The sequence below is a fragment of the Prunus dulcis genome, chromosome 7, assembly GCF_902201215.1.
Source record: "Prunus dulcis chromosome 7, ALMONDv2, whole genome shotgun sequence".
NCBI lineage: Eukaryota > Viridiplantae > Streptophyta > Magnoliopsida > Rosales > Rosaceae > Prunus > Prunus dulcis.
The window spans coordinates 17,154,210-17,179,831 of NC_047656.1; the positions used below are offsets into that span (position 1 = coordinate 17,154,210).

The 25,622-nt window shown below is 37.4% G+C and overlaps 5 protein-coding genes across 7 annotated transcripts; 1 reads left to right on the forward strand and 4 right to left on the reverse strand.

Moving 5' to 3' along the window:
• Positions 1-3,140: 3,140 nt before the first annotated feature.
• On the reverse strand, positions 3,141-3,811 carry LOC117635489 (E3 ubiquitin-protein ligase RNF14-like). Its single transcript, XM_034369799.1, has 2 exons — positions 3,266-3,811; positions 3,141-3,176 (listed from the first exon to the last, which is right to left on the reverse strand). The coding sequence occupies exons 1-2, from the start codon at positions 3,809-3,811 to the stop codon at positions 3,141-3,143; spliced, it is 582 nt and encodes a 193-aa protein (XP_034225690.1).
• A 2,507-nt stretch (positions 3,812-6,318) lies between these two features.
• LOC117635491 (ATP-dependent RNA helicase DEAH12, chloroplastic-like) lies at positions 6,319-7,692 on the reverse strand. The gene is made up of 2 exons (XM_034369800.1): positions 6,839-7,692; positions 6,319-6,427 (listed from the first exon to the last, which is right to left on the reverse strand). Exons 1-2 carry the CDS (start codon positions 7,690-7,692, stop codon positions 6,343-6,345), a joined length of 939 nt encoding a protein of 312 aa, XP_034225691.1. The 3' UTR covers positions 6,319-6,342.
• A 3,004-nt stretch (positions 7,693-10,696) lies between these two features.
• LOC117635987 lies at positions 10,697-13,845 on the reverse strand. Of its 2 annotated transcripts, none has more exons than XM_034370396.1 (5): positions 13,632-13,845; positions 12,425-13,316; positions 11,966-12,166; positions 11,432-11,627; positions 10,697-11,091 (listed from the first exon to the last, which is right to left on the reverse strand). In XM_034370396.1, exons 2-5 carry the CDS (start codon positions 13,298-13,300, stop codon positions 10,907-10,909), a joined length of 1,458 nt encoding a protein of 485 aa, XP_034226287.1. In that variant the 5' UTR covers positions 13,301-13,316; positions 13,632-13,845; the 3' UTR covers positions 10,697-10,906. The 2 variants fall into 2 exon arrangements, with proteins under 2 accessions (XP_034226287.1, XP_034226288.1); XM_034370397.1 differs by having other exon boundaries at positions 12,425-13,402; positions 13,632-13,828.
• A 210-nt stretch (positions 13,846-14,055) lies between these two features.
• Positions 14,056-18,368, reverse strand: LOC117635700 (suppressor of mec-8 and unc-52 protein homolog 2). 2 transcript variants are annotated; one of them, XM_034370053.1, is made up of 11 exons: positions 17,935-18,368; positions 17,511-17,651; positions 17,379-17,423; positions 17,060-17,174; positions 16,771-16,819; positions 16,596-16,685; positions 16,228-16,296; positions 16,021-16,144; positions 15,175-15,560; positions 14,674-15,054; positions 14,056-14,448 (listed from the first exon to the last, which is right to left on the reverse strand). In XM_034370053.1, the coding sequence occupies exons 2-11, from the start codon at positions 17,569-17,571 to the stop codon at positions 14,167-14,169; spliced, it is 1,602 nt and encodes a 533-aa protein (XP_034225944.1). In that variant the 5' UTR covers positions 17,572-17,651; positions 17,935-18,368; the 3' UTR covers positions 14,056-14,166. The 2 variants fall into 2 exon arrangements, with proteins under 2 accessions (XP_034225944.1, XP_034225942.1); XM_034370051.1 differs by having other exon boundaries at positions 17,379-17,428.
• A 523-nt stretch (positions 18,369-18,891) lies between these two features.
• LOC117635877 (GDSL esterase/lipase 5-like) lies at positions 18,892-20,682 on the forward strand. The gene is made up of 5 exons (XM_034370255.1): positions 18,892-19,174; positions 19,261-19,379; positions 19,471-19,701; positions 19,805-20,063; positions 20,375-20,682. The coding sequence occupies exons 1-5, from the start codon at positions 18,892-18,894 to the stop codon at positions 20,680-20,682; spliced, it is 1,200 nt and encodes a 399-aa protein (XP_034226146.1).
• Positions 20,683-25,622: the final 4,940 nt, after the last annotated feature.

Below are 25,622 nucleotides of genomic sequence, written 5' to 3' on the forward strand. Positions count from 1 at the left end.
ATCATTGCATTCATTTCATTCAATCTGTGAATCTCCTCTAATTATGTGAAAACAACCACCACTAGCGTGCCAATATTTTCCTTATGCCATCTTCTCTTCTCAAATTATATGAAGTACTTTTGTTTAAAGTAACTTTATTTATATGAAAGATAGACACATGAAAGACTCTTTGTTTGTTTTTTTTAAATTAATGGGGAATAAAACATGCATTCTTTAATCCACTTTGTCTCCCTTTATTTTATAAAAACCTTCCCACACCAATGCAAACGCAGTCTAATTCAAAATCTCTACCTCACAAGCAAAAAGTGACTTTATATGGTAGACTTATTTTTTGGTAAGGACAATGATTCCCTCATTGTTCGTACTCGTTGCTCACTAGTGCAACCCATTCAGAAGTAGACACGTGTTTTTCTTTCTTAATCTAAATATATATTTCATTTCACAACATTATTTTCTCAGTTGAATGCTATTTTGTCTTTTTATTTTTGGTTTAACTTTCCTATTTAATTTTTATTCCCCAAATAAAGCAAGTCATTCTGTCCCAAGTGGCTGAAGTTGGGGTTCTTTTTCAAGAGGCATGTGGAGAGGCTGTGATTGAGGCAAAAAAAAAAAGTTAAGAAAAAAAAATGAAAACTGAAATGTATTTTTGGAATAAGAAAAAAAAAATCAAACACGTGTCTGTTGATCAAGCCCAATACAAACACATTGAGGCCCACAAATGGCAACCAAACCTGTGCTACAAAATCAGATAGCCCAACATTGTTCCCTTTATAAAAATGGAAGGCCCTTCCCAGTGAAAACAAAAGATAAAATTGAATAAGCTAGCTGTGGTGTTAAATGTGCATGTATTCGTACAAGGATTGTTCCAATTCTTCCAAGAATACGAGGGTTCTAGCACCAACATTAGACTTATTTTGTCGTAGTACGAATTAGAGTGAGGTCTGGATTTGTAGAAGAACGCATGTCCACACCTGCAAGCAACCACCCAAATTCGAAATCATCATCGTACACGTAGATATGTCATTATACGTAGATACTTTCTTCGTAGGTTTTGAATGAATATATTAAGAATGAATGAGAATGTATCTACAATTTTGTATCTGCGTACATGTTCAATTTCAAACTAAGTATATACTTCAACTCAAATTAAGCCTAATTTCCCAACTAGTTGCTGCAATCATAGAAAACTATATTCTTTTTTTATTTGTGTGTGTGTGTTTTTTCGGCTTTTAATCTGTGGAAAATTTTGAATTAATTAGGGCAAGAACATGTATGTTCTAGTTTGCTATTATTCCTCTTGTTGCTTCGTGCGTACGTTACTCCTCAAGGCAGGTTAAATAGAGCAGTCTTGGTATTTTGTGTCGGTGTTAAATTCAAGAATCCTTTCCTTGGTCAATAAGGATTTTAAACCTTTTTTAGTGGCATTTTTTTTACTCAACAAAAATAAAAATAACAGAAAAACAATACATTATTATTCCCTGCAATCGCAAATTTCCCAACTTGCTTCAGAACAAAACATTTGCTTCCCTTTCTTTTATAAAAATCTTCCCACACCAATGCACACGACAAGCTACAGGTTCGACAAAGTCTAATCCATAATCTGTATTGAATCTTGCATTTAGGATAGTTTATAAAATTAAAAAAAAAAAAAAAAAAAAAAAAAAGGGGAAGGTCCACTGAAATTACAAGATAGAATTGGCAAGGGAACAAAAAAAAAAAAAAGGAAAAAATCCAAATCAATAACCACAATTTAATAACTTAAAAATAGGGGTTCTAGCACGAAAAAGAAAAACAGGCAAGACGATAATTAAAAAAATAAGTTGGGTAGACTAGTATTATGGGCCTAGTTGTATTTGGGAATGTTTGTTATTGAGCTGCATTAGGTTTATTGTTGTAATTAGAGATAGGCTTGATGTTTTGAAGATGGTTTTGAGGGGCTAATTAAGATTGATAAAACCCTATAATTATTAGGCTAAAGTCCAGGGGAGCATAAACAAAGTTTCCCCTTGAAAATAGATGTGATTCACATCAGCAAAATTCTTTCCAACAAACTAAATCACCAAAGTTGCAATTCTTTTATCTTTACCTTCAGAACTGATAAGTTGACTTTACTCTTCAAAACATTTAATTTTGTGTTGGAAAAATAAAACATACACTAATTATTTTCAAATAATAAATATATAAACTTTCTTCACATATTTTCGTAATTTTTTTACCATAACAATGCATTAATTGAATTTAAGACTCTGTTGGGGCAAAAATTATTAAAGCAACAAACAAATCTTTTCAAATTGTCGCATAAGTCAACAAAAACTTTAATTTAAAGAGTTTAATTTGCTATTACATTGGAGATGCTCTACCTTAATTACATTAATTAAAGAAAAGAGAAAGCAATTTTAGTAAGATATCTATCGAGTGTATCAGTAGAAGGATCGTTACTATTCTCCTTTCAAGAATATACGTATTTCTTTCAAGAATATATGTATTTCTTTCAAGAATAATATACGTCTTTCTTTCAAGAATATAAGTATTTCTTTCAATGATATACTTGTTTCTTTCAAGAATATACGTGTTTCTTTCAATAATGATATACGTGCTTCTTGTGTTTCTTTCAGGAATATACGTGTGTCTTTCAAGAATGATATACGTGCTTCTTGTGTTTCTTTCAAGAATGATATACGTCTTTTGTTCCAGAATATACGTGTTTCTTTCAAGAATGATATATGTCTTTCTTTCAAGAATATACATATTTCTTCCAAGAATATACGTATTCTGTCGTAAAAGGAATAGTTGGGTTCGTCGTATAAGAACCCACGTCCACACCTGCAACAACCCGAACTGGAAATTATCATCACTCATACTAATCAATTTCGATGGCGACGTGGCTTTAAAAAAAAAATAAACAAACAAAGGGCATTTAGATTTTCATATCATTGAATAACTAAGATGACGTACGTTTTAGATACTTTGATTCATAGTTTTATGAATGATCATATCAATGATGAATTTGAATGTATCTACAATTTTGTATCTACGTATATATTCATAATATCTTGAAACCAATTTCAAATTAAGTAACACTAGAACTCAAATTAGGCCTAATTTCCAAACTGGTAGCTACAATCAATCTACAGAATTAATTAAGCAGCAAGAGTACTATAATCTACATAACCGACCTGCATATCATGTGGTTGCACCCAGAAGATTTTTGAATATAGTATTTGCAACTTGGACACCTCGGCCACTTCAGTTTTCTGGCAAGCACCTTGACCATATCATCATCATTTAGTTTCTGAAACTGGATACAATCGAATGCAGTATGCCAAGGAACCTTACAACTAGGGCACAACTCTCTCTTGCAATGAGGACACACTGATGCACACACAGCCCGTTTGGTGCCATTCTCATAAACCAACAACGCTGAGCAATCCTTGAAGGGACAGTACAAGTACTTGTCAGTCTCAGACCCCATAACCACAGCTTCACACAAGGCACTGCCCCACCGATCGAAAATTTGGTTCGGGAGAATTGGACGGCAGTGCTCCGGGTCTAACATGCCCTTGCAGCCTGGCACAGGGCACATAATGGATGTCACATTGTCTTGGAGCTTGGACACTACGAATTTGACAATGCATTGGTCGCAATAAAAATGGCTGCAACCCTTCACCTTGAATGACTCTTGCAGATGCTTTGACTCAACGCAGAAATCACATGTGAAAGTGCTTGGATTAATATCATCTTGTTGGTCATTGATTAACAATATCGCCAATCCCACAACCTTCCTTTGGTGTCGAATTTTCTTCCCTTCCATGATTCAATCTTAGTAATTGATTAATTTCGTGGGATGTCGATGCCAAGAATACGTATCTTCAAGGCAGACCGTGAGTGGGAACTCTTAATTATAGGTTAAATAAGTCTCGGTATTTTTTGTTGGTGTTAGGTCAGGAATCCTTTCCTTGGTAAATTGGTAAACCTTATTAGACTCTAGATATGAGTAAATAATCCAAGTCAATTGTTTGGTGTCAACTTATATTATTTAATTACCTGACTAACTAATGTTGACGTGAGTCTCCCAATTAATCAAGGAGATTTATTTCTTTGGTTAATTAAGGGATTTACTTTCCTATTTTTATATAGTTGGTAAATCATTGTATAATTAGGAGATACTTTTCTAATTTTTTACTATATCTAATTCCTTGTAAAGCACCCTGTAAACTTTTATATATACTTCCTTATGGAGAAGAATAAAATTAGCCTAATACATTCAAACCATATTCATATTTTAGCAACTAATACAACTCACACACCTCGTTTTAGATAATACACGCTTAATTATAAGGCTATAAAAAAAAAAAGAACACATGCCAGTTTGGGCTTTTTAATATATTAATTTTTTGGTCAAAATCCCATATTCCAATTTTAACTTGGGGGTTGCATAAATGATGGGTGGGCCAGTGAGGAAGACAATGAAGGAAGCAGATAGAAGGAAGAGAGAATGAGGAGAGAGGTTTCTTGTTTTAGTATTAGGCAACTGTTGGATGTATCTAATGGCTAAAATGATTTGGCAAAAACAAATGAAAAAATAATTGTCATATGAATATTACTAAAAGAACTCGTGTCATTTGAATTTCAATTTCCATTTAAATTATCAAAGATTTAAAAAATTATAGTATGATCCGATATTATCCGGAGCACCAAACACAATATAACTTAACTATTTATCTTGAACAACACCAAACGCTTCATAATATTATAGATAAATAGTTAGTACTCTTTGAAACAAATTAATATTATCCAACATAAATTAGTCAGTTCAGTCCAACATATCAAATTAACCCTAGGATTTTAAACTTAACCTTTTAGAGGGGCGGTTAAACAATCGCAAATTCCAAGCTCGCACAAAAATCAAAGCAGCCAACAATATATTCTGGAAAATCTGAGGGTTGTTGTACTTAGGAATGGCAAAAACAGAAAGAAAAGATGCATCTTTTTTTGGTCAGATAAAAAAAAGATGGATCAAGCACTAGGTTAATGAAACTTGTGAGATCAAGTACATTTGGCTCCACACAAAACCATGGCCAGCAACAAAATGATTTTTCAAACCCGATCATCAGCAGAAAAAGGATCAATGCATTTTGGTATCGTTTTGGCAGAACCAACATCAGATTGAGTAAATATTTAACTCAAATTAGCCATCTTGAGAAAGAAAAAAAAAAATTGGCAGCGGCAAAAGTTCACTTGACCTGCATTTCATCCTCCAGTTCTTTTTCTTGTGCAGTTTCTGAAACTTGACACAATCAAACTTAGTATGCCAAGGAACCTTACACTTGACTTGGCACAAAACACCCTTTCAAAATGAGGACACAGAGACTGCTTGATAATCCTCAGCTCCATCATGAATCAACAAAGGCCGAGCAATCCTTAAGAGCTCATTTTGTGAGTTGGATTATGTAGTTGGATAGGATTTATGATCCTAGTCAAACGTTTGGTGGCCTAAGTTGGATTGGATCATGTCTGGAATCCTACTAAACCTTAACTAAGCATTGGTGGCAGTAAAAATGGGCACAACCCTTATGTTGAATGAATGAGTTTTCTAGATGGGTTGACTGGACACAAATATCACATACTTAAGTTGGGTTTTTGTTGTTTTCAGGATTTGAAGACTGCCCAATTTTGTATGATCATTAAAGCATTCAGCTTTGTGAAATCATCATCATTTTGGTTCTGTTTTTGTTTCAAGTTTTTTATGTGAACTGTGAAACTCCAAGACTCGTCATCTCTTCTTTTATATGTTTCTTTTTGCTCTGAATAATTGGATGGATCAAATGCTCATCAGCAAAGTTAGACACAACAGTCTGCACAGAGTTCACTCCAAACCTAACTTTATCAACAGATTTGGTTTGTGCAATGCCGTGTGTCACATTTTTAGACTAAGCAACGTGTCATGTGTCTCTTCACATTTCTCCCTTTTAATTAAAGAAGGTTTTGAATATTAAAAAAAAAAAAAATTTTAATAGAGTAAAACAGACCACTCGGGTGAGAAAATGAGTTAGAATTATCCTAGATAGGGTTTTATAACAAAATAAAAAAAGATGAGGAGAAGATTCAAATGAAAAAGATAAGGAGAGGATTCAAATTGGAGCAAATGAATATCTCAATCGGAGTAAAATACTACATGCGTCAAAACAAATTCCAAAAGTAATACTGATCCCTATTAATATGGCACATCTTGTCCACTCTAAAACTTCGTTTAATTTCCAGTATTATCCTTTTGTGTAATCCAACCACCTGCATCAACCTGTAGCGTTGCAGCAAGATCTTCTCGTGAGCAAAAATAAAGGCTTATTTGTGACAGCTTGGACAATGTCTGGTATGAGAAGTTAAGGAAGCTTGAACTCCACAATTGTAACAGAAAGCATTTCCACACCTGCAACATTTGCAATCAAATTTGATTACAAAAGCAAAGGAACCACTAGTGTAGTGGTTTGGAGCAATTGCTCCTCCAGGCAAGATCCTAGGTTCAAGTCCTAGCATCTGTGTAGTTTGTGTGAATTTAGTATATTATCGCCCTTTTCAATAGGAAAGGTCCTCAAAAAACCAAAAAATTTGATTATGAAAAATAATAAATAAAAAAAACCAAAAAAAGAACAAAAAATATACACCAAAAGATCAAGTTTATGTAAGTTGAAGGAGGCATCGAACAGCTGAAACCAATATCAGATTAAGTAATATTTAACTCAAATTAGCCCTTTTTAATTCCTAAGCTATTTGAGAATCAAAGAAAATAAACCAATCTGCGGAGAACCTAGAAGTAGCATAGCAGAGAAGTTCAACTGACCTGCATTTTATGTAGCTGCACCCATCGCGTCTTTCAACATAGTACTTGCAACTTGGACACCTCCTCCAGTTCTTATTCTTGGCAAGCTCTTCCAGCTGCTGATCTTCACCCCTATCTCTCAGTTTCTGGAACATGTCACAATCGAATTCGGTATGCCAAGGAACCTTACACTTGACACAAAACACTCTCTTGCAATGAGGACACTGAGCTTGTTTGGTATCATCTGGTTCCTCATCAATCAACAGCGTGGAGCATGCGTTGAAGGGACAGAATAAGTACTTCTTCTGAGGCTCCATAACCACAGATTCACACAAGGCCTTGCCCCAGCGGTGAAGGACGTCGTATGGGAGAATTGGACGGCAGTACTCAAGGTCTAACACCCCAGGGCATCCTTGATCTGGGCACGTAACAGATGTGACATTGTCTTGGAGCTTGGACACTATGAATCTAACAATGCACTCTTGACAGTAAAAATGGGCGCAACCCTTGATGTTAAATGAGTCTTTTAGCTCAATTTGCTCAACACAGAAATCACATGTGAAAGTTGAATCAACAGCGTGCTCTGTTTCCAAAAGAGATTCACACAAGGCAGTCCCCCACAGATCAAAGACGTCGTTCGGGAGGATTGGACGACAGTACTCAGGGTCTAGCAGGCCACTGCAGCCTGGTGTAGGGCACATAATGCATGTCACATTGTTTTGGAGATTGGACACTATGAATTTAACAATGCACTCTTGACAGTAAAAATGGGCGCAACCCTTGATGTTGAATGAGTGTTCTAGATGAACTTGCTCATGGCAGAAGTGACATACAAAATTTGGATCAATATCACCAACTTGCTTCTTTTCTTTCATATGTTTACTATGTTTGGTCATGAGGGTACCGATTTTGTTGCCCAATTGTTTGCCTCCCAGAACTTGCTTGCCCAGGTTTTTTCCTCTGCAAATTATGTTGCCCATCTTCTTCTTCTTCTTCTTCTTCTTCTTCTTCTTCTTCTTCTTCTCTCTCTCTCTCTCTCTCTCTCTCTCTCTCTCTCTCTCTCTCTCCGTGTCTTTAGTGGTTCTAAACTTTTCACACTCTCATGAAACAACAGAACACGAAAGACTGATCTATGTGGGAAAACTTTCACCAATAATTAAGAGTGCTGCTAAACGAACCATAAAATTAACTAAGTACACCCTACTATCAAAGTATTTATTGAATTATTAATTTATCCTAATATAAAATGACTAAAAATGATATATTCAATTGTGAAACATAACACCACATATTTTTAGGGTGTACTCAGTTAATTTTAGGATTCGTTTAGCAGCACTCTTTAAAAACCATCTAAAACATGACACTGCATATTTTTCCCTACACTTCTCTTCTTCTCCATCTTAGTATTTCGACAACTGAACTCTTTTATCTCTCAAAACCAAGCTCAGTAGAACCTCTTCTTCTTTCAATCACTCTTCTGCTCATTATAAAACATACAAAATACCAAACTGGAAGAATAAAGAGCAGTTTTCTTTTGGCCAATACCGAGCAGTAGTTTCAAAAAAAAAAAAAAAAGAGAAAAAAAAAAAGAACTGCAAAGACTTGACTAATTGCTATAATAAACCACACAATGTAGTTGTTTCTTCTTAGCTCTCTACAAATTTTCATGATGAATGTACAGTCTCTGAACATGAGATCTTGAAAATGCAATTTGACATGAAGACATATTAAAAACTGCTCTTATGTTTGCAAAGCAAAGTGTATTTCAGCAATACAGTTGCTGAAATTTTCGTTTTGCCAAGAATAAATTTACTTGAAGGAATTAAAAGAAATATGCAGGGGCTGATTCAATACAATGCAGTGCTTGTTTGTGTTAGCCATTGACGGATGGACTCGCTGTGAGACACACATCAATCAATGGCTAGCATTCTCCGAAGAAAATTGAAGGCATATATAAATACAAGGCTGATTGATCTGTACAGTGAAGTCCTTGTTTGCAATCCTAATTAATAATTTCTTTGAGTCTTTGTTTATTTGCTCTACCATTTGGAGTTAAAGACTCAAACATTAAAGAACTAAAGAAGACTTTGAAGTTTTTGCAGGCAAAATCATAATTTGAACGTTTTAGCATCAAGAGGAATGAAATCAAAGAATTATGTTGAACGTTTTTGTATCATTAGTTAGATTTAGGATATATCAAAAAGAACAATATTGTCCAGATTTTACAGTTAAAATATTTGAGAATCAAAGTATGGAGAAAAGGGGATCATAGGGAGATCGATGAATGTTGTTGGTTTTTTTTTTTTTTTTTTTGGCCGAGCTAGAGTGTATTAGGGTGTACCATGGGTATTTTTGGTAGTTAAATAGGGTATACTTAGTTAATTTTACATTTTGATTTAAATATTAGGGTGTACTTAGATCATAGGATGTACTCAGTTAATTTTAAGGTTCGTTTAGCAGCACTCATAATCAAAGAGGATGCAAAAATAGTCACACTGGGAAAAGAAGAAGAAAAACAAGAATAAAAAGAGGCGTTTGAGAAGTGGAGACCTTAGAGTTATAGTGAGGTTTTAAGACTGATTATATCTATAGGGTTGGAAGATGAACTTCATCTTATCTTAATAGACATGAAGTTGAGAGTTCTTTCTTGGTAAGAAATAACACTTCCTTTTTTTTTTAAATAAACAGAAATAGGACTGACTTCGTCAATACGCATGGTAAGCAAAGTTAACCTTTATGGAGAAACTCCAAATCAAAATATATATTTCCTATTAAGTTTCTTTTGGGCAACCAATTATGCCACTGATAAACATCGGACTTGTACAATATTGTGAAATATCGAAAAGGACCCTTGTGGGCTCAATGACACGCTAAGTAGTGGTGGCGTTATTAAATTCATTCGTATTATAACATGTGAAAAGTCTAATGGTGATTAAGTGCATGCGTGAGACCGAGCCTACTACCAACAACGTTAGGGGTGGGCACGGTTCGGTTTGAACCGGTTTTTGCCGCAAATTAGAACCGATCCGGTACTATTTATCAGGTTTGGTTCGGTTCGATTTTAATAAAAAAATTTCAAAAACTGTCAGGTCGGTTTGAACCGATTTCGATTTCGATTCGGTTTTGAACCGGATTATAAAAATTATTATTTTAAATTGTTTTTTAATACAATTCTCAACTGAAAATATTTTTTTTTACCTGAAAATTAACAAATTATTCAATTTCATATAAAAATAAATATTAAACTTAGAAAAGAGAGATATTTTGACATTGAACTTGGATAAATATTATTTTTTTAGTGAAATTAAAAATATAGCATTAAATATAAATATATATTGAAATTATATATTTTTTTAATTTGACAGGTTCGGTTCTGCCCAGTTCGATTTTTGAAGACATGAAACCGGATCCAAAACCGGTCCGGTTCAGTTTTTGACCGGTTGTTGACTTTTTGATCAACTCGGTTTTTTTCCGATTTAGTTCGGTGCGGTTCGGCTCGAATTTCCGGTTCGCCGGTTTGAGTGCCCACCCCTAAACAACGTAATATTTTGATCACCAAGCCAGAACTGGAATTTTGATCTCCAGTCCAGAACTGAAAATTCCGTAAACATAATTTCACATGGCGGGGTGGGGAGGGAGGAGACCTTTTAATTTTGTAAGTTTTTTCATTTTTTATTTTTATGTTTATAAAATATTTAAACTTTCTAATGTGTGTTGTATTTAATTTGGATTATAAATTTTTATTAGATAAATTACTAAAATGCCCATACCACATCAACAACTTAACAGTATTATTACTAAAGAAATTGACAAAAAGTGATAAGGTGAGATACGAAATGCAAGTATAAGAGGGGAAATTGAGTCAGTGCACAGGGGTCATATCAATAAATAAGTCTTAAAATTATATTGGTTTCTTATATACAAGTGCAGTTCCAAGTGTGGCCATCTTCGTTCTCTTTTATGCAGATAAAAATATAAGCCAACACCTATTAACCTTTTAATGTACAATTACAAACCAAAGGTGAGGAATTAAGAAAATAATTCTGAACAGAAAGCTTCAGCAAGTTGTCATAAGAGATCCAACAAGATCTAGCACTGTAGACTGGAGTAGAGGTTTTCAAGCGCCGTATACAGGGGCTCAGCAGCCTTTGGTCTGTCCACTGTTCCGAGTAGTATATCCGAAGTCGTCAGGTAAGGGTCACCATAAAATTGTAGATTGGTATCCATCCTTGTGGCCACAATGTTCCCTTCCAATGATACTCCTACAAATGCACCTGTCAAATATTGGAACATCGCTACATCAGGAGTCAGCTCTTTTCCCATGCTTTCCACACACCGCAATTAACAGAACCTCAAAATGCATTAAACAGTTCTACCATGGATTCAAAAAGAGTTAAGGGCGGAGTCATGGAAGAATAATGGCTGACAAACTCGGGAATTTGACAAAAAGATAGAGCATGGGGACAGATAGCGTTGTGACAAAATTGGATGCTCTATTGCAAAGTGTGGCAAGTTTATATTCATGCCCCATCATGTCCCACATGCCGAGTTCCGATATGTAAAAAATGCTGATACGCTAATACAAGCATTTTGAGTCTAAAGATGTTATCGCACCTTTGCTACAACTGTATGTATAGCACATTCCAGAACCTCTGTCTCCAGCACGCATATCTGCTTCCAGCACTCTACCAATAGGTCCTGCTGCAACACTACAGCCAGCACCAAGAGAAAAATGCATGCGACTACAAAACGTTTTCACAGCTTTTAAGTCATGAAGTACAATTATGAAGTCCATAAGCTCACCCCCAACCTGGAAAAAAAAAAAAAACAAAAAAAAAACAATGGCAATAAAAAGATTACCACCTTGGATAGAACTAAGTACAAAATTCTGGCCAATATTAAGAACTTCCCAACTTAATGAACAGGGAGAGACTAAATGAACCAATTTTATGACTTCAGTTAAAAAGAAATTGATATAGGCAAATGCATGTGAATTGTTTTCTTACTTTTAATTCTACAATTAATGCATATGGGTTCTTATCTTACTACTCTGTCCTTTCTTCAAACTGAAGCATATTCAAATAATTAATAGCAAGGCAATAAAAGAAAAAATATATATAACATTTTAACAATGAAAAGATTGCATACCTGTGCACCCCATCCTAAGCCAACAGAAAATATGGATGATGGAGCAGACCATGATCCATCTGACCTTCGAGCAATTACCAAACCAGTACCAAGTTTGTAAGAAAGAAGCACACCAGCTTTAGCAACTGTTAAGATTGCCAGGCCTTTGGCTCCTCTGAGAACAGCTAAGGGTATGGACCTCTCAGGATTCAACCTAGCAACCTGTCCAATCCCAAGAAACATTCATTACACAAGATGTCATAAAACAGCTTAATAAATGGGATGATTTAACCAGTTATATATTGATTTTACAACTCTTTAAAAGCCATTTTAAGCTAGTTTCCGAGTACATGAAACGAAAGAAATATTCAATCAGTATTTGCAATGCACTCTATGAAACGATAAAGCAGGAAACTATTAATCCAGAATGGTGGGAAGACAAGTAACTTAAGGAAACTTCAATGAAATTCAGAATTGCACCTGGGAATAACTTCTCAATGTGTTGGATGCTTTGTATATTTCATGTTCCATGGAAAAACCAACAGGAAGATTTAACCATCCTCTTGTGCATGTCCAATCCATGACATCATGCTTTGCTGCTTGTGAAGCATTGCTAATGTTGTTGATAAGAATACCCTGCAAAGGGTCTAGCCTATCATAGCAGGCATCACAGACCCTTTGTGGATTCCTCTCCCTAAACTTGACAGGCAACAAGCACCTTCCTTTACTACATGTTCGGCAGAAAACACCACCACAGAATCGACAATGATGTCTCCCACGAGTAAGGGCAGTGAAAGGACAAGTGCACTGCATGCAAACTGTAGTCGAACTATCAGGAAGCCACTCAGGGGGCTCAGCCTCCAAAACATCTTTGTACGCATTATAATCAAACGCAGTTGGTTCAAGAAGGGGTGGAGCACTGGGTGTGTAGACCGAGGAATGCAAGTAGGTTTCACCATTCTTTTCTGGGCCCAGAAATGAAACATTCGAATTGGGTAGTTGCTGGTCTGATGGAGGACCCGGAGCTTTGTTCCGACCAGTAAGAATGGCAACCATCCCACTCAGCACATTCTTCAAGTTGACCTCGGGATGCATATTAGTCTGAGCTGAATCACAAGCCTCCTCGCTAGAATCATATCCGCTGCCATCAATAAAATCTTCGGATTCAAGGGGAAACTGGAATGCATAATCTTGTTTCAAGGGCTTGGAGGCTACTGGGGGGTAACTAACTTTAGCACCGTCTTCTGGCTCGGTCCATTCGGAGCCGATGAATTCATCATCATATTGGAATTGGGTTTGGCGTTTGTCTATCTTAGGAAGGGACGAATACGAAACTCTCCCCTCAAAGCTCGCCATGCGATTTTTCCAAGCACTACACAAGTTTCAAGATTTGGTTGGTATTCGAAATCAGCATACGTTACAAAACTCAAACCCAAAGAAAGCGCAGGAAAGAATCAACTGTGCAATTTACAAAGCAAAAGCAAGGTGAATATTCAGAACCGAATTAAGGAAAACTAACAAGAACCTTATATGCAGCTGAACAATGAAAATAATTCGTTAAGTATTTATCTTTTCTCGAAAACATATATGAGGAATTGGAATTTGCTTCCTGTTTGTTCTAGGGTTATTTAATTCAGAATGAAATAACTAACAGATAAATAAGAAAACAGAGCAATGGAAAACATACCTGTTTATCAAATCGAGCTGTTAATTGAATAAAATTGAGAAAAGAATTGGTTTGCCTTGAGATTTTCTCTCACTGTATTTTAGGGTTTTACGATAACCGAAAAACATTCAGTTGTGCACGAAGAGCAAGAAGAAGAAGAAGACGAAGATACACGACAGCCGGGTTCTTGAGATATACGAAAAGACTTTCGGTGTGGATCATATACCAACACTCCGTCCCTCCTCCTCACACGTTTTTAAAAATAAAAATAAAAAACCATAAAAAACGACATGTCGTTTTACGACAATACATCGCGTGTTAAATGTCGTTTTAGTTAGCTTGCTTCTTGCTACTTGTTGAGAATGTACTTCTGTTGTAATGCAACTGCTAAATTTTCGATGATATTTATAATTTTTACATTAGTTTTTATCAAACATCCAAACAAGGAAAAGGAAATGGTTTCTCATATTTCCCATTCACTTCAAAGCAGTTTAAGGTACATCAAAATTTTCCCAATAAATATTACAATTTGTCAACCTAACTAACTAGCTTCAATTCAAACACGAAGCTTCTTGCCAGGCTGTACATCATCGTCGTAATGGCCGCCGCCGCCCTCTCCATCGATGTCCTTATCCATCTTCTTTCTGGCAAGTATCTTGTTGATCTTGTGCAGATCATTAGTGATCTTCTGGTCCTTGTTTTGCTTTCGTGTCTTTCGACCATCTTGCATCTTCACGCCAAACTGGAATGCTGCCTTCGGCATAGCTTCCTTCTGCTCATTGTATGTTGCCCATTCTTCTTCTGTCTCAAAGTCCCATCGGTGAAGACGACCCTTAGCCTGTTCAGAAATATTTTAACAAATACATAAGCACTGATTGTAATTTGTAGCAATAACTATAATGTTGCGCCCATAACTGTTAGATGATCATTCATAGAAGCAAACAAAGAATTCCCACTAAAGTATTTTCTCCAATATGTTGGATGTCATACAAAACTAAGCTACAGAATGAAGCACACTTCCTAGGCAGTATGAACAAGATTATTGGTTTAATCAGAAACTTACTCGTCCACCCATATCCATTTTTGACAAGTCATCTTCATCGTCGCTGTCAACGATCTCCCGATTATACTCTTGATAGCCAGGGTAACATTCAGAATAACTCTCTGAGATGAAGTTGGGATCCTTTTCTCGGGCATCTTTCTCCCTCAATTGTTGAAGTCTTTGGTCATCACGCTTGAACACAGATCCTAAACCCCGATCCTTCTCTTCTTGAGTCATAAAGCGTGGATCCTGTATGTTTAGGCCTGCTTCAACATCATAACCCTCCATATTTGGCTGGAGGTACTGTTCAGGATAAGCCATTTGCTCAGCATATTGGTACTCCGCCGGCCACTCACCATGGTAGGCCCCAGCCATTTGTGTTTGTGTTGCATCGTATCCATTCTAAATCCAAACAATGAACAGAGAATTACTCATCTATGAAAAAATGCAAGTCAAGTTTCTGTTTAGAAACACAGTTTGTACAACAATCTTCAAAATGAAGAAAGAAGAGGATCAACATACTGTTTCTTGCCATTCCTGAGGCGCCCCATAGGGTTGGACGGGACCATAAACAGGTTCATCAAAATAAGAAACTTTTTCCTTGTTCCGGGGAGACTCTTCCATGTCTTCAGAGAGAGGGCTTTGACTCAAATCCTTACCAGGAATAGCATAGTCAACACCATCCCCAACAAAAATGTCATCCTCATCTGCTCTAGCCATAGTTGGGCCTTGTTGTGCTTTTGAATCTATATGATTTTTCCTGGGGGGAGGACCTGGAGGTGGAGGTGGAGGTGGAGGTGGAGGCAAAATCTCTCTTTTAGTTTCATTCTTCGAAGTCCCAGCATCAGGCTTCGAGGGCTTATCCTCTTCAACAAATTCATTACCAATAATTGAAATCTTTCCTATAACTAAAACAAGGACCAAGAAAAGAACTTGATTAAATAACCAACAAATAAACAACGATAAAAGGTAGATAGGATGAAGGATGAAAACAATTGATGAGAACTCTCAAAATGGATTATGAAATATTATCTCTTCAACCCTCACAGTATACACCAAAATGCCAGCATCACAGAGAATATTAGGCAAGTTATACCAAACACACAACAAGGAATTCTGATACAAATTAGTTTAGTTTGGTTTAGTTTATCTCTAAAAAAATTCAGTTGACCACATTTAGGCATAACATCGGTACAATTTTTATCGTAAACAATGTTTTCAAATACATGCTTTATATATCGCTTTGCTTTGACTTGGAAAGAGAATTACTCACAGTATATTACAGACAATTGTATCAAGAACCTAATGTTGCATATAGAACTGATGATTTCCAGTTACTTTTGACCAAAAGCAGGATAGGGAAATTACCTTTTGCATCTTTCTCCTTCTTTTTCTTCTTGAGAACCTTTCCAGAAGATCCAAGACGAAGATATGACATAATTTTAGCAATTCGATCAAGTACAGAACCATCAACACTGACAGTTACCATTTCCTGCACAATAAGGAGAAGCCAAAATCAGCATAACAGTCCAACACTAAAAGGACAAGCGCACCAAGGATCAAGAGAATTTTAACCTCTGGTTGCAGACAGTCGGCTTTGCTCCTATGCAAGGTGGTTGGGATATCATGAGTGTATCCACCCTCCTGATATGTGGAATAAGAGAAAATGATACAGAAGTTAGGAAAATGAGAGATCAAATTCATTGAGTATCCAAAAGTAAGCTCAGTACTCTCTAAGAAGTGTGTACAGAGCACTTCTACTCATAGTTGATCTACCATGCATGCTTCAGGTGGCAACCAAACACAAAGTGATCCCGAACAAGCCACCCAAGGTTTATCATGGTTCACGCAAGCTTAAAACATGAGCCCAAAATTATCCCAAAAAGACTACTCTGCCCTAAAATACGCAGGCTTAAAATAAAAAGAGCAACCAAGACTCTTACCATGTTGAAAATAAATGACATCCTACCAGGAAGGAACATCTCATTGGTTTTTATAACAGCTTGTGGCTTGACTATGCATTGGTACACCGACTGAAACACAGAAATGAGACATCAATGCAAACAGTTAAAGATTTAAGAACAAAACTGCCTCATCATATCACCCAAAGTAACACACCTTTGCAGTTGCAGTTCGAAATGACAATTTTTGGTCTTCCTTAGATGCCCTGTCAGAGAACAGAAAACACATGTTAGCACACACACTATGACAAGGCTAAAGAAGTTTATTGACATTTGCCATACATCTCTAGAATAATAACTCATATTAACACTTGAAATGGCCGGTATCAACACAGACTCTAATCCTTCTACATCATGTTTGCCAAATTTAATTACTGTAATAGTAAATATAAATGGGAATATATGGCATAGCCTGACAATTAGGACAAGTAACCGTATACAATTACCTAGACTTTGCATCAGCCTCATCTTCAGCATCTGGCTTTTTGTCAATCTCGCTTCTTATTTTGTTAAGTAAAGCGTAATCCAATCCTTTGACCAAATGCGTGTGTTCCACATCACCTGAACAGAATTAATCCAGTTCAGCATACAGATAAGAACAATGCCTTTCCGCATTTACACAAAATGGCTAGCCAAAAAAACTATTGACTATCTGTTTTCATGAATTCTTACACAAAGCAACAAATGCAAGGTTATTTCTATCGCAATTTGTTTGAATAACACATTGGGAGATTAATTTTTTCTATTTTAATGAGTAACACGTACCTCCAAGATACTTGCTCTTCTCAATGGATAACTTCTGTGCTTCAGCTGCCCTACAAATACCATTGCAAATATGATTATGCTAATAAACAGCAGAGCCATAGTCAAGTTGAACATGAAAGTTTAGATAATAACCGGAGATCAACATTTCCAGGAGGCGCAACGGCGTGAAAAGAACCCAATTCAGTCTGCTCATAATCAGGATTTTGATCTTCTCTTCGCTCCTTTGCTCTGTCTCTGTATTTTGGCAACTCCGGCTGTTCTGCTTTCTCCTCTCTGCATGCAGCACCACATAAACATAACATCAAACACATAATCTACATTCAAAAATTCATTTTTCAATGTCTGAAAAGCTAATTTAATCCCAGATTTTAGCAAAACAGGTTCATTACCCACATAAAAAAAGGGTACAAAATTAAGATAATAATAATAAAAATTTAAGCTTTGGAAAAAAAAAATAACATGGTGCTGATGCCCATATCGACTACGTTGCATGTTAAACGTTGAATTGGAAGCTGTGTGTTGTACAGTGAACGAAACAAATTGAACTTTAACTCACTTGCGGCGAATAACTTTCTCCTTGTGATGTTTCTTTGACGACGTCATTGATACAACTGAATTAAAATCAGGGTTGAGGGAGCTTCTTCAAATGGCAACAGTTAGGGTTTGCAGCAGTGGCGAATTGGCGAAACGAGGTCGCTGGAACAAGATGCAGGCAGGAGGATTTCGTTGATCGCTAAATTACGGATATAGCCTTCCGTATATACGCATGCTTGAAAGTTGAAACGCACCGTTCTTCAATTTTGGCTTCTTTCTTTCTCTTTCTTCTTTTTCTAATTCGTGAAAATTAAGTTTGACAACTCAATCAAAAGCGACATCGTTTCGGGTCACCTCACTAGCTCCTTTGGACCGCATCCTTCGGTGGTCATTTTTTTCCTTTTGGTCAAACCTCATTGGACTATGCACTTCTCTTGCAAGCTTGTCCTTGATCAACAAGGAAGAGAACTTAATTCGTTCGGATCCTTAAACATGCTTGTGCACCCCAAATTGAAAGGATTTGGGTATGGAAATAATAAAAATTCTAAACAGTTGACATGTACTTATTTCATTCGTTGTTAATTATTATATATATGCTTAAATTATTAATTAACATATCAACTGTCACATTATACGATTAGTTATAATTGTAAAAAAATGTGATCATTCTAACATTATCCGTGCTCTTGAATTTCGATGTTGCTCGACAACCTATGCAATTGATCATGGTCCTCCTCTTAACCCTTACTAAAAGACTAATATATGGTATTATACAGAATGATGTTCAGTCATTTGTGAATTATTGGTGCTAAACTAATAGACAAATTTAGGCTGATAATTACAAGGGAGCTTTTGATTATTAAAAACTCTTGAAAGCTTGGCCTTTACTAGCCAAGAGTATCTAAAACTCTATTTATTCTTACACATAAGGATTTCTAGGTACCTAGAGGACAGAAGTCAGTAATATTCAGCTTGTCAAATGGCAAACCTGCAGAATTCTCCCTTGGATCACTCAATCCTCATCTGTGTGAGCACTCTGCTGTTGTCAATTGTGTTTGGATCATGTGCTAGTGATCACACATTGAGCAGCAGGACTGTTGCCTTATTCACTTTTGGTGACTCAACTGTAGATCCTGGAAACAACAATTACATCAAAACCATTCCTGAGAACCAAGCACATTACAAGCCGTACGGGCAGAACGGCTTCTTCCAACACCCCACGGGACGCTTTTCTGATGGTCGTATCATCGTAGATTACATAGGTAAGTATTTATATAAATATATTTGCATAATAAAAAAAAAGAAGTATAGAAGATGTGGTATAATGTTTTGTATGCTAATGATGCAGCGGACTATGCAAAGCTGCCACTGATCCCTCCATTTTTACAACCTTCTGCTGATTACACAAATGGTGTCAACTTTGCATCTGCTGGGGCTGGCGTCCTTTCTGAAACCAATCAAGGATTGGTATGGCAAATTTTAGTCTTTATATGGCTATGAATCACTGGAGATCTTATTTTGTGTACATAATAATTTGAATCGAATTGTTCAATTTTAGGTGATTGATCTTCAGACACAATTGAAAAACTTTGAAGAGGTGCAGAAATCACTAACAGAAAAGTTTGGAGAAGTGAAAGCAAAGGAAGTGATATCAGAAGCAGTTTATTTCATTAGTATTGGGAGCAATGATTACATGGGTGGTTATTTGGCCAACCCAAAAATGCAAGAACAATATAACCCTGAACAATATGTGGGGATGGTCATTGGAAACTTGACACAGGCAATCCAAGTAAGCCTTATCAAACCTGCTTTTCATTGCAGAGGGTCTTCAAAACAAGGCCTGCTGACTTTTGAGTCGACCCTTTTTTTCTTTTTCTTTTTCTTTTTTGCAGGTGTTGTATGGCAAAGGGGCTAGAAAATTTGCTTTCCTAAGGTTGTGTCCACTTGGATGCTTGCCTGCCTTTAGAGCTCTGAACCACAAAGCCAGTGGAGGGGGTTGCTTTGAAGCAGCTTCTGCCCTTGCTCTAGCACATAACAATGCTTTAAAAACTGTGCTCACAAGCCTTGAATATATGCTCAAACAGTTCAAGTACAGCACCTCCAATTTTTATGATTGGCTCCAGGACAGAATAGATAATCCCTACAAACATGGTAACTATGCTTTATGTTATTTTTATTTTCTTCCCAAACTTACAATAGCACCAATAAAATATAAGAAAAGTAGTGATCCCCAGTGACCAGGCAAAGCACAATATAGAAAGGGGTTAGATAGATTAAATTACTAAAATGATCTTTGGTGGGGATCTTAATTAATGGTTTCAGGTTCGAAACATCGTAACACGTTGATAGTGTGTGTATGTGTGTTTGTGTGTGAGAAAATCCCCCTCCCCCTTCCTAACTTTGGCAAAATAATCACTCCACTCACGGAAAATGGTCATTTTAATCTAACATTTACTGTGTAGGTTACAAGGATGGAGTGAATGCTTGCTGTGGGACTGGACCCTATGGGGGCATCTTCACCTGTGGAGGCACAAAGGAAGTTAAAGATTACCAATTATGTGAAAATGCTGATGATTATGTATGGTGGGATTCTTTTCACCCCACTGAGAGGATCCATGAGCAGCTTGCAAAGGCTCTCTGGAATGGGGCCTCTTCTTCTGTAGGGCCATACAACCTAGAAGAGCTCTTCTCAGTTGATGAGGAGAAGCTCACTATTGGCTATATGGTTGATGACCCAGAAGCACAAGATCACTTTTCACTTCTAAAATAGTAGCAGGGCAGGAACAGGTAGCTTACCCTGCAGCCTGCCCTTCAGTGAAGAGCTAGAAGTTTAGTTGATTTGTTGTATGTGATGATGTGTATGTTGTCCTTGTGATAGTTAACTTCTTTGCAAAGTCAGCCTCCTTCTATGTTAGGGCTTCGGCCTCCATAAACCTATTTGCGAATAATATTAAGTAAAAATAACAACAAACATAAATATGTCTTGAGTGATATGTTGAATCCAGGTTCCCTAAAATCTTCAAGACCCCCAACCCTCCCTTCAAAAACCGAAGTGAGAACCAACGATCAAGAAAGAAAAACATATTTTATTATTCAGATTGTACAATGTTTGAAAAATCGCTAGGCGGTCCTAGATTTTTTTTTATTTTAATTATTTTGTATTATAAATGATATATTTATACCAAAATTATGCAAAATAAAAGGATATATAACAACAACAAAAAAAACAAAAAAAAAGGCATAGATACTTAGAGAGAGAGAGGGCCGCGAGTTGCGGCAGGTGGGTGAGGGGTCGTCGCGGCTTGGTGGTGGTGGTGGTTTTCTTTCAAGTCAAAAAAAAAAAAAAAAAAAAAAACTTGGCTAGGCCGCCTAAATCCCGTCTAGCGCCTAGGCGCTGATTTTTTGAACTAAAATAACAACAACAAAAAATTCATATTCACATTTATTTCTCCCCTTACCCCATCTTAGTAGGGGTGGGCATTAATTTGGCCGAACCGATTAAATTGGCCGAATTGAACTGTAATGATAGGTTTGGTTTAATTTTGACCAAGAAAAAGTCAAATGGTTTAAAACCAAACCATACTGTATATCAGTTGGTTTGGTTTAAGCTTTTGTAAATCGGTTTAAAGCAGACTGAACTGCCCACTTATATATATATATATATATATTTACACGTGTAGTCCCCCAATTAGATAATAACTAGACTATCTACTTATATTTTTATTTTATTTTACACCTGTAGTCCTCTAATTAGATAATCACTATATATGAACGTTGAATTTGAAATTAGATAGACCTTTTGTAGTTGTTGATATTTAAATTGTAGCTATATTAGTTATTGAAATTTGAAGTTTGATGACATGTGGAGTTTTAAGATGGTTTCATTGTAGCTACATTAAGATATATTTATTTTTATCAACGGTATAGCCGGGCGGATATACTCGAGGGGTTTTTTTTATATAAAAAGCCGTGTGGCTATATTAAAATAGTAAAGCCTTGTGGCTATACTTCGGTTTCTATTCAAAAATTAGTATAGCGGGGTGGCTATACTATTTTTTGAAACGTGGCGAAATGGGCGCCAGGAGGGACCTTTTTTTATATAAATAGTCTAGCCGTTCGGCTTTACTATGATTTTTATTATTAAAAATCGTATAGCCACTCGGCTATACTGGGGGTTTTCTTAGAGCATTTCCACCGCTCTACACAAAACCGGGCAAAAGGCTACCCTCGCAACCCCAACTGACAGGACCCGACCCAATTTCCACTTTGGAATTCGAGTCAAGTCCTGTGCGTGTCTGACACCAGGCGAATGTCAGGCACAAATGACCTTTTTACCCTTCTTACTTCAATTTCTCTTTAAATTTCCTTAGACTTCTGCCGAAAATTCGGCAAAGTCTCCTCTGTATTTTGATCAATCCCAAAATTTTTCATCTGTCAACAATCTCAAATATTTTCACCCAACTGCCAGAATGTTTCTAGTAATCAATTCGATTCTAAACACCAAATTTTCAACTGGATATCAGAGCATATTCTCAAGTTCTCAGGGTTTAAAGGATTTTCTACAACGCTACCTTACTTGGTGGTGCGGAAGCTATGACTGGCCCGGTGGTGGATCCCGCGTACCTCTATGGCCTGGGGGCGAAAAACAGTTTGAAAAATGTGAGTGGACCAAAAATAATGTTCTTCAAAGCAATTCTCATAAACATAATATCCCCCATTGTAAAAAAAGAAATTTAACTAAATAAAACTGAATACTTACTTTCTACATCACGCATAGTCAATTCAAGGCATTCTATATCAGTCATATTCAAACTTGAAAGTTTCATACAAACCACTGAATTCAAAGCTTTCATAAAAGTACTGAAATCCAACGCGTATAAAAACTCTGTACTCAGATCTTTCATAACTGAACAAATATAAAGGGATCTATATCTGAAAAATCAGAAAAACTGATTTATAATAGCTGAAAATCAACATTTAATAAAGAAACTCAGAATCCTTTGAAAATACCACCAGTATGTACCCCTGTCATTTCCGTCAATTCCCTGGCAGGTCTCGGGCGTCACACAGACTTACCCGAGCCGCAAACTGGCGAAATCAGGGGACTATGATCAGCCTGTCCCGCCGGCAGATTCCTCGATGACACCAAGTCAACTCGAGTCGCTCTGGCAGGATGCAGGGGACCGTAGTCAGCCTGATCCGCAATCCTGGCAGGTCTCGGGGACATAAAGTCAGCCGAGCCGCAATCCTGGCAGGTCTCGGGACCCCAAGTCTGCCGAGCCGCAAATCCTGGCACTCACGGTCCGAGCGTCCCCGAAACTCGTGAGGCAAGTCAAGTGCACTGACTGAACTATAATCAGACTGGATGTCCGTAGACATCGGTCCGACTCTGGGTAATCACCATAAAGAAAAACGGGTACGAGGTGGTTTTAAAATAAAGTCCTTATAAAAAGAAATATCTGAATAATAACTGTAAAACTCAAGTCGTGCTGCGGTCTTAACTGATTCAAAACTCAAACTCTGTTTCTGTAACTGGTAAATAAGCAGCACCGACTTATAGCATTATTACTGTACTGCTCATATTCAAAATCGTATTAAAACTTACTCAAAGACTGAATGAAGAAACTTACTCAAATAAACTCAAATATAAAACTCATTTATATAAAATCATTTATAAAATCTATTTTATATAAAAGCACATCAATTCATATAAAAGCACATCAAGTCATTCATGAAATCTGATTTATGAAAGAAGGTCCACTCACAGATGGTCCAAGCTAATTTGACCCTTTGAAGCTTCCTCATGCTGATCGGCTGGACCTCTGATGCCTGATTATCCATAAAGATTAAATTAATAAACTGCTGAATAAAAAGAATTTCAACTAAACACCCTGCCCCCGGCTCCTAGAAATACGTTCACTCGTTTCAGGTTACTCCTATGCCCACCTTAGCTTTTTAGACTCTTAGGCCAGATTTGGAAGACCCGACGCTTACTGAAGCGATAAGCTATCCGACCGGCCGACCCGGGACCCCGCGGGTCCAAGGCCTCCGATGGCCAATCTGGGCTTCCCTGAAGGTTTCTCATACAGCGGGAACCATATTCTGCGAATTTGGTCCGAATCGGACGGTCGGATCGGCCAAAATCGCGTTATCTCTTAAAACTCAAACCCTAGCCCCAGGGTTCGCGATTTCGGAGTATCCGGGACTCCGATTCGCAATCCGTCGAATCCTACGTGATCCTGAAATCACGTAGACCGACATATCCAAAATTCAGCTTGATCCGACTATTTAACGACACAGCACTCACGGATCGCGCGATATGGAAAATCCGTTTGGGGCTCAAACGGACTCCGAATCGAGATCCGCGAAATTCCACATGCTCGTGACGACACGAGGGTCACAAATCTGCACATAATTATATCAGTACCCTCTCCCACGCGCTCCAGCACGCGCGGGCAGCTCTGGGTGTCCAAAGCGATACCGGGTGGCCGAAAAATCTCGGAACCAAGACTCCAAACTCCTACCCTAGGTAAAACACCCCATTTGGAGTCACTTTTATTCTTGGACCACCACCAAAAAGTGACCGGAAATGGTAGTTTCGAGCGGCCGAAGTTTCGGCCAAACTTCAAGTCGTAAATCGAACCCCTTAACGCTAAAATCGATCGAAGCCCATATACCCATCAGCTAGAGCACGAAAAATAGGTCAAAAACCATACCTTACTCGATCGATTTGGTGGAGAAACGGAGGAGAAATCTGAGCTGGAAGTTCGGGTGGCATTCGGACGAACCATCGTCGGAAATCATGGTTTTCCGGCCAGATTCCGGCTCCCCCGAGGCTGGTGTGTGTCGAAAAAGAACGGCGGTCGAGTCACGGTTCCAACGGTACCCACGGCGGAGATCGGTTCCAAGTATGGTGGCCGTGGCGACGAGTTGAATGGGTGGAGGTCGCGGGCGGTTTGGCTGCGGGAGGAGAGAGAGGGCTGACGGGGGAGAGGAGAGAGAGTGATATAAATATCTGACTTTTTGACCAAATTACCATTTTGCCCCTCGCGATTTTTAGACCATAACTTCTTCGTTACGGCTCCGATTCGGGTCTACTCCGTGTCTACGAACTCCTTTCGCCGCGCTCTACGCAATGGCGTAGGCGAAATTCCCAAATTCTTTCCCGATTAAAAAGTCAAATTTTCCCCCATTAAAATATGCGAGGGCAATTTGGTCATTTCGCTAAAAGATATTTTCCTTACCTTTTGAGATATTTTCTTTCTTTTTGATATTTTGTTTTGGGTTCTTACACCAACACCCTCCAGCGGTCAAGATTGAGCCCGGGCAATCAGTGGGTCCCACCAACCCGGGCAAGTTTCGCCTGGGCTTCAGCCTGAGGGTGGTGACGTCAGCGCACGGTAATTCAATTTTTTTTTTTCACATGGAATTACACACGCTAATCCAGTAAAAATTTGATTTCCGCCCGCTGACGTCAGCCCTGACCGTACCCAACGGGCAAGTGCCACGTGTCGCGACAGAGACGCTCCGATGGTTTTTTTCCAGAAATCCGACGGTCCTCCTTTTTTTTGCTTAAAAAATTACAAAAAAATTCTAAAAAATTCTGAAATTTTTTTAAAAAAATACCAAAAAATTATGTATTTTTTCCCTATAAATACCTAACCATTTTATTTACTTTCCACACTAAATCTTCATACAATTTCTTCTCCA

What these genes read in the sequence shown, in the direction of transcription:
- LOC117635489 (XM_034369799.1), bottom strand. Translation starts at nt 3,811, where the DNA reads ATGGAAGGGAAGAAAATTCGACACCAAAGGAAGGTTGTGGGATTGGCG. An exon ending in ATGATGATGATATGGTCAAG is followed by an intron (nt 3,177 to 3,265) that starts GTGCTTGCCAGA and finishes CATGATATGCAG; the next exon opens with GTCGGTTATGTAGATTATAG.
- LOC117635491 (XM_034369800.1), bottom strand. Translation starts at nt 7,692, where the DNA reads ATGAAAGAAAAGAAGCAAGTTGGTGATATTGATCCAAATTTTGTATGT. An exon ending in TGCAGCTACATAAAATGCAG is followed by an intron (nt 6,428 to 6,838) that starts GTCAGTTGAACT and finishes CAAATGTTGCAG; the next exon opens with GTGTGGAAATGCTTTCTGTT.
- LOC117635987 (XM_034370396.1), bottom strand. Translation starts at nt 13,300, where the DNA reads ATGGCGAGCTTTGAGGGGAGAGTTTCGTATTCGTCCCTTCCTAAGATA. An exon ending in CATTGAGAAGTTATTCCCAG is followed by an intron (nt 12,167 to 12,424) that starts GTGCAATTCTGA and finishes GGGATTGGACAG; the next exon opens with GTTGCTAGGTTGAATCCTGA. An exon ending in TACATACAGTTGTAGCAAAG is followed by an intron (nt 11,092 to 11,431) that starts GTGCGATAACAT and finishes AATATTTGACAG; the next exon opens with GTGCATTTGTAGGAGTATCA.
- LOC117635700 (XM_034370051.1), bottom strand. Translation starts at nt 17,981, where the DNA reads ATGACGTCGTCAAAGAAACATCACAAGGAGAAAGTTATTCGCCGCAA. An exon ending in TGTCATTTATTTTCAACATG is followed by an intron (nt 16,297 to 16,595) that starts GTAAGAGTCTTG and finishes TCCACATATCAG; the next exon opens with GAGGGTGGATACACTCATGA. An exon ending in AAATGGATATGGGTGGACGA is followed by an intron (nt 14,449 to 14,673) that starts GTAAGTTTCTGA and finishes ATTTCTGAACAG; the next exon opens with GCTAAGGGTCGTCTTCACCG.
- LOC117635877 (XM_034370255.1), top strand. Translation starts at nt 18,892, where the DNA reads ATGGCAAACCTGCAGAATTCTCCCTTGGATCACTCAATCCTCATCTGT. An exon ending in ACTTGACACAGGCAATCCAA is followed by an intron (nt 19,702 to 19,804) that starts GTAAGCCTTATC and finishes TCTTTTTTGCAG; the next exon opens with GTGTTGTATGGCAAAGGGGC. An exon ending in AGATAATCCCTACAAACATG is followed by an intron (nt 20,064 to 20,374) that starts GTAACTATGCTT and finishes TTTACTGTGTAG; the next exon opens with GTTACAAGGATGGAGTGAAT.